The following is a 13963-nucleotide window of genomic DNA, read 5'->3' as shown; positions in this document are numbered from 1 at the left end:
AGACATAAAGGGATCACTATCTACTCATCCCTGCTTACCCCAGAACATGGGAACAGAAACTTCACCACGAGCATAGAGTGACCTCAATTTCAAGCGTGGATAGATAAAGGCTGTTCCCGCCTTTGTGATATGTTCCATAAAGGTAGCATCTGCTCCTACGAAGATATCAAACTCACATTTCACATCACAGAACAAGAGAGATTGAACTATTAACAAGTTAAACACTGGTTTCTGCGGGGGGCGTGGCCAAATGCCGAGCATGGCGGACGCTTGTTGAACTAGCTCCGTCCTCTGCCCGGTTAAACTAGCATAATATCCTGTTATCCCGACGGCCCCGACGACCCGCCCGGGCCTGCATAAGGTGGAGATAGCGGTGGGCAGACCGGTCGGAGTCCAGTGCCCGGCAAAACGACTTACACGACGACAAAACGTCTGCGGCGGGAGAGGCCTGTTGCCAGATCGGAAGCCGCGACCTCGAGTGCAGTGTGGGCCCGCAGAGAGATTGACCTGCCAGGGGACGCCGAGTTGCAGAGAGGCGGAGCCTCTCGAGGATCGCCTACGGAGGCGGGAGGGTGCCAACGCTGACCCCCAGAACACTGCCGGAACACCAGGCGTGCACCACCGGAAAGACACTGAGCTGCCCTGCCGAGCGAGGCCCGGCGGAGACCGGGGGACAGCGGCCTTGCCTAAGGCATAGTGGAGTGAAAAGAGACTAGACGGGGTCAACTTGCTGCAGAGCGACGGAGCACAGCGAAGGCCGAACTTTTGTGACCCACGCTGTAACCGGTCTCCCGACGCCTCACGGCGGCCCAGGAGGTGAGGACTGAGGGCCGTTGCAGCGGCGCGCATTACCGCCGGGGATACAGAGGCGCGGGTGGCCGGCCGACGCTGCAGGAGAGCCGCGTCGGCAGAATAAGGCAGCTACCGAGTGGTACCACGCCCTTGCTGACCACCTGAGGGGGGCAGAGCGGATATAGCCGAGAAAAAAAAAACTGAATCGTCTGAAGAGGACTCAGTCCCCGTGTTTTCTGCCCGGAGGCTGGCATCTAGAAGCCCCCCCCCCCTGGAGATACCACTGGTGCCGGAGGCCGTGTGGCTGACGCCGGGAATACTGCCGGACATTGGACCTGGTGAGGTAGGAGTGGCTCTCGACGTGGCTGCAGAGCCCCACAGGTCTGCGGGCGGTGAAGACACGCTGCCGCGTAAGCCATAGGGCGCCGGACGGTGGGACATTGGTCTTCCTGCTTAAGAGGGGTGGACCCCATTGAGGTGCGGAGGACCCGCACGGACACGAGCGTAGAGCTGACGGCGGGGATACGCGGGGCCAGCCGTGCCCGCCCCGGGCGGCGCCTGAACAAGAGACAAGAAGTAGTATAACGAATTTGACTGGGTGTGTTGTAGCTGGCCACTGCTGGGACTCAGGCCGGTGTTACTGAAACGAGCTCAATATCGCCATAGGCGCGCCAAGAGAGCGGCTTGAAGATACCACACCACTCCGCCCACGCACGGAACATCAGCGGTAGGTGAGCCGGGATCGGCGCAAGCGGGATATCTGAGGCACGACCTACTGATCACTGAAAAGTGGTCCCCCGGGGGCATAAGCACCGCCATCCTGTTGTCGAGAAACATGGGCAGGAACAGGGCCAAGGTACCTGACAGGGGCACTGAACTGACGCAGCAATCCACGGGATCAGAAGACCCTCTGGCCTCTTCCAATGTTGAGATGGTGCCTCCAACGGGCCTGACCTCACAAGAGGCTAAACTGGACCTTATCCTGACAGAGATACGTGCTTCCAGGGAAGCGATGGAAACGTGCATGGACCAGATGGCAACTGGTATGTCTCTACTGCGCGCGGATCATAACAAGCTGGCGGAGAGGGTCACGGAACATAAATTGGCCCTGGACGATCTGATTCCGCAGCAGACAGAGCAATCCACGAAAATGGAAAACATGGAGAAGCAGCTGAAACTCATATGGGAGAGGATGGACGATGCGGAAGGGCGGGCGCGCCGCAATAATGTGCGAATCCTAGGCATTCCGGAGCGAAGTGAGGGGAGGAATCCGACGCAGTTCATGGAGGATTGGCTGAAGAAACTGGCAGGACCGCAGGAACTTACGCCCCTCTACAGCGTGGAAAGGGCACACCGGATACCAGGTAGGCCGCCTAGGGCCGGAGCGGCACCCCGTCCTCTAATAGCTCGCCTGCTCAACTACAAAGATAGGGATATAGTCTTGAGAGTGGCACGGGAGAAGGCAACCATACGCTTTGAGGACAAAACTATATCGATCTACCCAGACTTCACCCCGACGGTGCAAAGAGCCAGGGCTACGTTTCTGAATGTGAAGAGACGCTTACGGGACAGGAACCTGAAATACGCTTTGCTGTTCCCAGCCCGCCTGAAAATTATTCACAACAACAAATCGCTGTTCTTTGACACGGCCACAGAGGCGGCGGAATGGATGGAGGTGACGTTGACGCCTCCCAACTCGCAGGACCCCCTCGTGGAGGGACAGCTGAGGAACAGTTCACCGCACAGGGAGGATGAGCGGCCAGCAGAGGGTGCAACACACGAGGAGGTGGTGGTAACGAGCGGACCTGACGCCCTGGCTGGACTGCGGGTAACACAGGAGAGGGCTCGGCTGACGGAGGCCGCTCTGGCGGTACACAACGCGGACGGCGCGGTGGTCCTAGATAGCGCCTCTGATGCCAGGACGGAGGTGTCTGGATCTGCGGACAGCCTGCAACTTTTCCCGAAAATAACAGCACAAGAGGCGAATGAACTTTAATGGGGCTTCAGAAGACTCCGACTGGTAACATACAGAATGCATGAAGGACTTTGGGCGGGCTACGTGGGGCCGGGGATACGAACACTTGCCAGGGCACGCCGCAGGGACTTCGGCGGGGCCCAGGCGAGAGAGAGCTGGACCACTCCCCCAGAGCGTAGCAATGGTACTGTTTGATTGCCACCCCAGTTGGGTGCAAGTGTTTGGACCTCATAGTTCCTTAAATGGGGACCTTGATGTTTTGGGGTTGTTTGCAGCTGGGGCACTTATGGTAACATGTGCAGGAATACTGGTAACATGGTGGGGTATACTGGCTCTAATTGTCGCAAACAGCCATGGGGTCACTTAGCGAATATAAAATGTGCACCTGGAATGTGAGAGGTATGAGCTCAATCCATAAACGGCATAGGGTGCTAGCGCAACTGAATAGGAGACGTGTTGCAGTGGCATACTTACAGGAAACGCATTTGAATAGGGATGAAGGTGCGAAACTGCTCAAGAAATGGAAGGGGCAACTGTTTGCTACTACTTACTCTGTGTTCTCTCGGGGGGCGGCAATATGGGTCAGGAACTCAGTCCCCTTTAAGGTGTTGGAAGAGAGGCTGGACCCAGAGGGCAGGTATGTGCTTCTTAAGGGATTATTGGATGGCTCCCCTGTTGTGCTTGGCTGTGTGTATGCGCCAAATGTGGGTCAGGGAGGTTTTTTGACCACGCTTAACAGAGCGATAGCTGACTGGTCGGGACATGTGTGGATTATTGGCGGGGACTTTAATGCAGTTCTGGACGTATCACTGGACAGGTCACACCAACCGCTGCAGGCTACTGAAAGCAGGAGGCAGGCAGAAACGCTTTCTCAATGGGCAGCGGGTTGGGGGCTGGCGGATATCTGGAGATGTATGCATTTGACGGATAGGGAGTACACCTTCTTTTCCCCTCCCCATGGTTTACACACGAGAATAGATCACATGTTTTGCAACACAGAATTGCTGGGGGAGATGGTAGTCTCGGAACACATGGGTAAGACCTTTTCGGATCACAATCCAGTTGAAGTCACGCTGAGATGGGGCAGGATACCCACGCCGATACCGACATGGCGTATGTCCCCGGAACTGCTGGAGGATACTGTTTTCAAAGCCACTATGGCGGACTGCATCGCACAACAGTTCCGCATAAATGATGGCACGGCTAGCACGCGCCAAATTGAGTGGGATGCCTTTAAGGTGTATATAAGGGGGGAAGCAATGAACACGCAATCGGGTATGAGGCGTATGGTTATGGAGAAGCTTAGCGATGTAGAGGGCCGTTTGGCCATGCTAGAGAGGGAGGCTGCGGGAACGATTTTGCCTTTTACACCATTGCAGGAGGCACACATTCAACACGCTGAGCTGTTGGAGGAACTGCGTGTCCTGGATTACAGGGAATATACATGTAGACAACATACTCACGCGGACAAATCTGGGCCCCTGCTAGCTCGATTACTGCGAGATGCCCCGGCCCCAACTCCGGTGCTAGAGGTCATGGATCAAACGGGGAAGCTTGTGACGACACAGTTCGCTATAAACAACGCCTTTCGTGACTACTATGAGTCACTGTACGGCCCACATCGACGTATGTCTGATGAGGCATTTGAGGAGTTCATGGCGGGACTCGAGCTGCCGCGCCTAAAGAAAACCCAGAGTGACGACTTGGCGCGACCCATATCGGTTGCGGAGATACGGCAGGCAATACGGGCACTCCCGAGGAACAAGACCCCAGGTACCGATGGCCTACCGGCGGAGTTCTTCGGGGCGTACATAGATTTGTTGGCCCCGCGATTACATGTGGTGTTCAACGAAGCAAGAAAAACAGAAGGGTTACAGCAGTCCACACTGCAGGCTCTGATTGTTTCATTGCCTAAGCCGGGTAGGGACTGTTTATGTTTAGCTAACTACAGACCGTTGTCTTTGTTGAACACCGATCACAAGGTGCTGAGCAAGGTGTTAGCGACGAGGCTGGCACAGTATATTCCGGGCCTAATCTACCCGGACCAATGTGGTTTTGTGCCGGGCAGAAGTACGGCAATGAATCTGAGGAGGCTTAGCCAACTCATGCTTCATGAGCGTCCACCCATGGCAACCGAGGGCTGTATCTCACTGGATCTGCGGCAGGCATTTGACTCCCTCCGGTGGGATTATATGTTAGCGATGCTGGAACGGTTTGGGCTCCCGGCTGACTTTATTGCTTGGATCCGATTATTGTACACCCGCCCTGCTGCTAGGGTTCGCACAAACAGATGTATATCGCCTCAATTGGACATAGCGAGGGGCACGAGGCAAGGCTGCCCGCTATCCCCGCTTTTGTTCATCCTAGCGTTGGAGCCACTTCTGTGTAGACTTCGGCTTCAGGCGCAGCACAGAGGCATCAAGAGGGGAGGTGTGACTCATGTGGTATCGGCGTACGCCGATGACATCATCCTTTATTTAAGGGACTTACTAGGGGGACTGGACCCCATTCCCGAGATTTTTGAGGACTTCGGTGCGCTCTCGGGCCTTACGATCAACGAGTCTAAGTCGTATGGGTACTGTTTTGCTGCCCTTGAGGCAAGTGCCCCCTTGCGCTTCCCACCCTATAGGTTCGAAATGGCGGAGACTACCTTTCGCTACCTGGGGATACAGATTTATAGAAGGGCGACAGACATGATAGACGGCAACCTGGGTCGAGCGGTAGCAGCACTGAGGTCACAGGTACAATTTTGGACCGCACTGCCACTGTCAGTGGCGGGCAGGGTGGCCGTCTCTAAGATGGTGGTATTACCAAGACTCATTTACTACTTTACGAACTTGCCCTTTATGGTTCCAGCTGCAGTATTTCGGGCCTTGAATACCATACTGACGGAGCTGATATGGGGGCGGGGTAGACGCCGCATAAGTCTGGCGAAACTACAGCTACCCATGACGGCTGGTGGGATGGGAGTTCCGGACTTGTTGGCGTATTACTACGCGTGCCAATTGCAGTGGCTGGCCTACTGGCTAGCGGGACGCAACCTGCACGAAATAGGCATGTCTGAAGAGGACAGGGGAAGGGGCGCCATACACACTTTGCTGCTGCCTAATACGGCGATCCCTGGGCAATCTCCTCCCTTGCTCAAGATGGCCATTGCCTGCTGGAGGAGAGCTGTGAGATACACGTCCCCCACCTCTTCCTACGCTCCCACGATACCATTGCTGGGGATCCCCCTGGGGACGGGGATATTGTCTACACGGGCGCTCACCACGTGGACGGAAGCCGGGGTGTCACAGGTGGGCGATCTATTCAATGATGGTCACATGATGACCTTTGAAGACTTCTACACAACACACCACGTGCCTAGGGGGATGTTCTTGCTACATGGAGGGGTGCGCGGCTACATCACACGGAATTGGGCACCGGAAGGTAACAAACCTATTGTAAACCCACTACATACGATGATGTACCTGATGGGCTCAGGGAGCAATTTAACAAAATGGATTACGAGTGGTATCCGCGCAGGGAGGGCGATATCATTGCAGCCTCTGCGTGAAGTGTGGGAGAGGGAGGCAGGCCGGGAGTTTCGGGACAAGGAGTGGGAGCGTGTTCTTAAATTTCCCAAGAGAGTTTCGAGGAACCCTAAGTTTAAATTCATCCAACTTATGATCCTACACCGCGCATACCTCACCCCTCACCGTCTACATGTAATGTTTCCTGCCACGCCAGACTCCTGCCCCCGGTGTGGAATGGAGGACGCGAGGTTAATACACATGCTATGGGATTGCCCGAAATTGGGATTTTTTTGGGCTACCATTCACGCCGCATTACACAGAGTGTCCCCTAACAGAAAATACGACACTATATCCTCTAGCCTGCTGGGACTGGGACCCACTGAACGTAGGAAAAGTGTGGCCACGAGGTTCATCGATCTAGCGCTGCTGCTGGCCAAGCGTACTATTACCATGAGGTGGAAATCGAGCAGGCCACCTGACCCAGACGTGTGGAATGCAGACGTGGTGAGGTGGGGTAGGGCTGAAGGTATGGCATTACAGACCGAAGAACGAAAAGGCTTGAGAAGGGTTCCCATATCACTCGAATGGAACACTGTACTGATATCTTTTGAAATGGCGGATGCGGACACTACCACCGGGAGCGTGTCTGTGGATGATTGAAATGGATTGGATTGAATGCTTTAGAAACACCACTTATTCGGACTCCCTTGTGCTCCCTTGTGCTTCCGAATGGCAAGGAATAGCAGCTCATGCACAGACACAGGTGCACTGTATATGAAGACATTCAGCAAAGGCTGAATTGAGGATTGTAGGGACCTCAGGGGCTTTGTGACAAGGATATGGTGAAATTAAGGGACGGTTGAAGACTGTATTGCCATGTATAGATTACACACTGTGCTTCGATAGAAGTGTCCGGGGAGGGAAGATGGGTGGGGGGAGTTGGGTGGGGAAAGTTGGGGGTTGAGAGCAATTATGACAAAGGCACAAAGTAACTCGAGCTACTACAGTATTACTGAAATGCATCACTAGAACATATGCCACACTGAGCTGAACTGTAATGTAATATCTGTGCACTGTTATCCTGCAAATAAAAAGATGGGGAAAAAAAAACCACTGGTTTCTGCAACCCCTGCTAAAAAGGGTAGCTACACGGCCTCTCACATAGTTTGAGAAGTTCTTACAGACCCTTTCCACACAGCTCACCTAGTCATGCAAGTATACTATACACTACTCCCCAACATGCATCAGCTATGCCCCGCATACAAGACTAGGTGGGAGGAAGACCTAGGCACTTCACTAGACTATAAACAGTGGGAGGCCATACACACACTCACGACCAACTTCACCAGACATGCCCAGGGTAGGGAATTGCTCTATAAGATTACGTACAGATGGGGTTACACTCCAGCAGACTTGCATTGATGGGATAACACCAGATCTGGGGACTCCTGGAGGGGATGTGAGGGCACAGCAAACCCCATACCATATCACGCAGAGTTGCCCCCGCTTGGACCGGTTCTTGGAGAGGTACTGGAAATAATTGCAACCATTGAACGGAAACCCCTGGCCAGGGACCCCCGCCTCCATCCTCTTGGGGTTACCCCAAAAGCACTCCTACCCACTCCATTCGACTAAAGGTAAGATGATATCCCATCTCCTCTGGACAGCAAAACAGACTATCCTGAGCCTCCGTAGGAGGGATTCCATCCCGAACACCTCCACGTGGCTCCAGAGACTATGGTTTCTCTTGGCCAAGGAAAAAATAGTGTATGGTATGGAAGGTGCCTCTGATAAATTCACCACTATGTGGGACCCTGTCTTAGAGTACCTTAGTCAATGCAACAGAAATCTTACCTGCCCTGTTTGCCTCAGGGCCCTAGGCCTACTATCTTACTACAGCTGGCAAACACACGATACTGCTTAATTGACATGGGGAATCAAATACCAAGGCTCCTCCAATTTTACTCCTGCACTAACACAGTAGTGGCACCAGGGGTGGTGGGTTTGTTGGAGCTTCATTCCATTCTGCTCATTGCGGATTGTTTGATTTGACAAGTGGGTATGCCCACTCTATTATTGTATATGAAAACTCTAATAAAAATAGAATTAGTCTAAAGTCAAAAGGTTTTGGTTAATGCCAGGCCTAATAATAGTGCTGGTATCCCTAACTCCTGGGGTGCGTCTTAAGGAAGTCCTACTTATTTAGGCCTTGTCATCAATAGCATTCCTAGATCTCACAATTTTCCACGCTGAAGGTGAACTCCTAACTAAACTCTTTAGGAAACCCACAGAGTGCAATACCCTTCTTAATTACAAAAGCAACCATCCCAGGGCCCTCCGAGACTCACTACCTTATTCCCAGTTTCTGAGGATAAGGCGTAACTGTTCTTGCAAAACTGACTATTTCAGAGAGGCAGCGATACTCTCGAATAAGCTTAAGGAGAGAGGATACCCCAAAAGGATAGTGAAACAAGCCTCCAAGCGAGCTTGGTACTGCCCCCGCGAAGTCTTATTATCACCAAAAGACAAGACTAAAGGAGAAAGAATAGCCTGCGTGACCACTTTTTCCCCAATATCCAACAAAATTAGGAAATCAATCCTCAAACACTGGCCCACCATAAACGTTGGTAACATCAAAATTGATAAACCCCTCTTTGCATTTCGCAAAAACAAAAACTTAAAGGATCACCTAGTGAGGGCAGCCTTACCAATCACTCCGCAGGACAACACACTCCAATCAGCATGGGGCTTACCCCCTGTTATTGGTCATGCCAAATGTGAAAGCTGCAATGTATGTGAATTCACGGTGGAGGGTAAAAAATTCACGCACCGCAACACCACGTATGAGAGACGATCATTCTCCTATTGTAACACACCGAATGTAATTTATGCAATTGAGTGCCCCTGTCCAAAACTCTACGTGGGTCAGACGACACAGAAAGCGAAGACCAGGATCTGCCAGCATAGGAGTCGAATACGCTGCAGAACAGCAAACGCCCCCCTAGTGGACCACTACATCAAGTATGGACACAATGAAAATGATATTAAATGGACTATTCTCAAGGTAATAAAACCACCCCCAAGAGGTGGCAACATTGGTCAACTGCTGAACAGGGATGAACTAAGAACTATGATAAAATTCGACACCATCCAAAACGGCCTCAATCGCCTTGAAGATTGGACTAGCCTTCTATGAGTACACCACATGGTACAACATTGACAATTGCCTTCTGCATGCCATGGCTGGCCTCATGAAAAATTAGCTGTTCAAACTGTAAGTCAAACTGTAAGTCAAGCTGTGCAGTTTTGTTGTTGTGGAATCTTAAAACCGGACAGTAGCTGCCTTATTTTAATATAATCTAATGTAAACATGTTTTTATTAAGTCACTCACTTAAGCGCCGCCCGCACGTTTTATCAAATAATTTTCACGTTAATTCACCACCAAATGTAAATATTTCACAATGTTCCACACTCGTGAATTCCCTTCCCAAAATGGCGCGACCGAATGCCCGCGCATTCCCTCACTAAGATGGCGGCCAACGCCGATCCATCTTCTCTGTCTATTACCCGCTGGCACTAGTAATTTAAGCACGAGTCCCTCACGGAGACGGTAGCTGAAGGAAGGACATCGAGCCGCCAGCTCCGGGATTGCAGATTGTTGCAACACGTGGGTGCCTAGCTACACGGTAAGACGCGCGTATACTTGGACCGCTACAGACCCTAACCCCTGTCTGTACAACCTGACGCGGTTCTGATCCAGCTCTCTTTTCATTAGGAAGTATCTGGCTATTCTAACCCTCCCCACAGAAGTCCGAATCTCAGAAGGACTGCGCCCAGGTAATACTGAGACCGCGCCGCGCCTCGAATTCCTATCCTCCGCCCACGCATGGGGCTCCCATTGACCAAGTCCCCCCCTCTCCATTTCAGATTAATCTAACCGCCCTACAGAATTCCAAACCCCAGAAGGACTGCGCCCAGGTAAAACTGTGACCGCGCCGCGCCGTGAATCCCTATCCTTCGCCCACGCTGGGGGCTCTCATTGATTAAGTCCCCCCCTCTCCATTTCAGGTTGGCACGTTTCACAAACACCACCTGTTGGAATAGGGTTCATTTAACCCCTATCAGGGTAAGTCATTTACTCGGCACTTTGCAAACCCGCGCCTGAAGCCCGATGCGTGCTAGCCGCCGCATAATGCATGTAAACTTAACGGGTGTCTGTGCATGTTTAATGAATACAATTTAAACTCGATTATGTCTGTCATGAACCATAAGCACAAAACGTGAACAGGCCTCCCTTGTTACATTTAACAAACAAGGGGTCGAATCATGGGCTATCCACAAAGGTCGTATGTGCATTGAAATAGTATATTTTCAAAATGTGTATACAGCCAGGAGAGTCTCTATCAAGGGTACAAATAATGGTTGATCCACAAAGGTGGAATGTGTAATGAAATAGTAATGTTTGAAATTTTATACAGTCAGGAGAGTGATTCTCTACCAACTCACATAAGTCACAGTCACCCCGTCCGGCCCCTCACGAGTGGAACACAATATATTAGGCACAATTAAGTCGAATCCGAATAAGTGTAATGGGTCTCTGAAACACATGGACTTTCAGGAGCATTTTTTCTATTTTTTTCTTCTTTTGATTTCTAGGTTGAGTACATAACTTTCTAAAGCTACCTACCTCTTTCTCTTTTCTCCCCTTCTTACAGGCGGTAAATCTCGTGTATGTTAAATTGTCAGGCAAATGCTGTAAAATATGTCAGTCCTGATGATGATCCCAAACAATTGAGCATAGGGGATCGAAACGTCGACTTTGTAAAGCACCTTCACAACCAAACTACTATGTTAAACTCTGTTGTGTCTGGTGCCTTCTTTGGCACTACTTTAATTGAACACTGATTTATAAGTGGCCAATTTTGCTCATTTTCCTTCTTTTGCCTGCTTTAAACTTTCGAACACCTTGTATGTTCTCTGAATTGCTTGGGTACAGGATTGTGCCTGTTGAACTATCTCTGAACTACAAGTCATATTCTTTTGAAAATAAATATCCTGTCCGGCTGGACAGTGACACATATAGTTGCCTATTATGGTCTATATTTTATCTTTTTCCTTGTAAAAATTGTAAGCTAAGGACCCTTGTCTTTGATAACAGTAACTACCCACGGTCCTCAGCAAACTAGTTGGGTTCCCTTGTGTTAATTGATAATCTGTCTCTCTCCCAGCATCTTGTTCGTACCTCTCCACATTGCTGGTGTGGACTACATTTTAGTTGGATTTACCTATATCAACCTTCCTGGATGGGATCTGGTGATTTTGGTTCTTCCTCTGGTTTCATCAATATTTTGAGCTTGGGGATTATGATCTATGGACCATCGTCACTCCAACGTTGTTCAGTTGCCCTGCCCCCCTCATGGCAGTTATGTCCAGGGCACATTTTTCATACCAGAACTGTCAGGTCCAACCCTGCAATGTGATCTTAGTTTCCTGACCAGATCAAGGTCAGTTCCTGCTTCTTCCTAAAGCTGCTGCCATCCCACTGAAAGCTGCTTGCACTGTTTTCGCCTTTCCCAGTGCATGCATGTGGAGAGTGAGTACCAACACAATTGTGTGGTGGTGAAGTTGTAATGACAGTGGCTGGGTGCCAGATCCCTGTCTAACCAAAAATCTTGCAGCCACAATCATTTAAATTCCGAACTGTTCATCAGATTTTAAAGTGTTTTTATTAAGTCTTCTTGAGTCACTTGTCTACGATCAATTCATAATTCCCTTTCGTTGTGTGGTTGAAATTGTTCTGGCCTTCTTAGAAAGGGTCACGATAATGTAATAAGGAATAGATTAAAAGGAGTCAGGATGGATTTAAAGAAGTCAGAGGATGTTCATCTTATATAAAAAATTAGTTGTATGTAAGTTAGCAAGATATTTGTATTCTTATTATAGAAGTACAGCTTGAGGTGATGCATATGGGTCATGATTCTTTTGCGCAGGGGAGTTAAGGTTACATTAGATCCAGTGTTATATGACCTCTCTGGTGGCCTGCTGTTGATTTTGATGTTCAAGAATATGTTCTTTCTGACACAATTATGCTCAAAATAAATAATCACATTCAGAACCTTTGGATATGTGCAGCCTTTACCAGTGGCTCCTGGACCACTGCATATCTTCTCAACTGACTTCATAACTGATCTTCCGCCTTCTGATTAATAATGTTTACTGTAGACATTTGTTCAAATATGGCACATTTTCCAATGTGTTTAAGTTACCACAGCAAAAGAAATGGCTTAGTGTTTCTTAACAGACATTTTTCATTGCCATGGCTTACCTCATTTCATTATTTCTGACATAGGTACTCCACACGGTTCACGTTTTTCTAAGGCATTGGGGATGAACAAGTTCTTTCTTCTGGTTACCACCCTTGTTACCTCCCTCAGTCTAACACAGAGACAGAATAAACTAATTAAAATCTGGAACAGCATCTTCGATGATACTGTAATGCTACTCAAGACAACTAGGCCTTTTTCTCTACCAGTTGCAGAATTTTCTGTTAACAATTTGACTCATTATTCTACTAAACTTTCACCATTTTTTTCCTTGCAAGTATTCCATCCCAAATGTTTCCTTCTTACTGATCCTTTTTTTCCCCAGATGCTACAGACTTAGAGTCATTTACAGAAACAAAGGCAACTACTTTCAGAAAGCGTTGGTCATTAAAAAATTAAAACGAAAGAACATGCTGACAAATCAAAATTAAACTCTTCTCCTTTTGCTTCTGAAGTTAAGATATGGTTATCGTTTTGTAGCCATATATCACTGTTGTCAGACATGTACCCTGATAATGAATTGCTATTCCTAGATATTGATATACATTTTTTCATCTTTAATTGCTCCACAGCGAAGAACATTATCTGCGTGCGAGGAGATCACCTTGAAAACATACCTGAGAAGCATAAACAAGTGTCACAAGTAAGTATAAGACAATGATATATGATGACTGAACAGTAAACCTGAAATATGTTTGTGAGTTATTGTTAATAGATAATTCCAAGGCAGAACTCGACCTTCTGAGACTTAAAATCAGGGTACGAAGGTGAGTACATATCTAACCAGACAACTCAGACACAGAGTAAAACACAGCTATACCGGGGTGATAATGCTTTCATCAGGACAGCTAGCAGAAACCGAGAAAAATAAACTTGACGCTTTCTGTTAATTTTACGCTTCCCATTGTACATAGGGTTCCCTTCTAGATGTCGATCAATTAAAATACTTACAATTTGCCGATCATACTCGAATCTGCCTTGAACAATGGGAGACCGTTAAGGCACCCTATTTCGGAAGAGGAGGTGTTAATGACCCTCAAATCAATCAAACTCACCAGGCCCTGATGAGTACATTGCTGATAGATATACTCTAGGATTAGTTATTTTAACAAGGTAGCATTAAGGGAATAGGCCACTAGGTCGAAAAGGCAAAAAAAGAAGCCTTTGGTCAGGAACTGGAACGTCTTACTGAAAACTTTAAAATATTAAATCTTTGTACCAACTTTCATTAAGATCGTGACAGCTAAATATCAATTTCTAGTCTTAAGAATAAATGTGTACGGGAAATACTCGAGGCCATTTAATTTAGGGCGAGGTGCATGGAATGGTTGCCCCCTTCCAGAAAACACTAAAATAC

General features: G+C 49.0%; 1 protein-coding gene across 2 annotated transcripts in view; it reads left to right on the top strand.

Annotated features, from left to right (window-relative positions):
* TRMT2B (tRNA methyltransferase 2B) overlaps window positions 1-13963 on the top strand; it is a 191308-nt gene that overhangs the window by 56857 nt on the left and 120488 nt on the right. For both annotated transcript variants that reach the window (XM_078688409.1, XM_078688411.1), the window contains one exon: window positions 13179-13249. In XM_078688409.1, coding sequence (XP_078544535.1) covers window positions 13179-13249 — 71 coding nt within the window. The remainder of the gene's footprint in view (window positions 1-13178; window positions 13250-13963) is intronic.

The sequence above is a fragment of the Lissotriton helveticus genome, chromosome 4_1, assembly GCF_964261635.1.
Source record: "Lissotriton helveticus chromosome 4_1, aLisHel1.1, whole genome shotgun sequence".
Lineage (NCBI taxonomy): Eukaryota > Metazoa > Chordata > Amphibia > Caudata > Salamandridae > Lissotriton > Lissotriton helveticus.
Note: the sequence above shows the minus strand (reverse complement) of the source record. Positions and strands in the feature narration are given on the sequence as shown.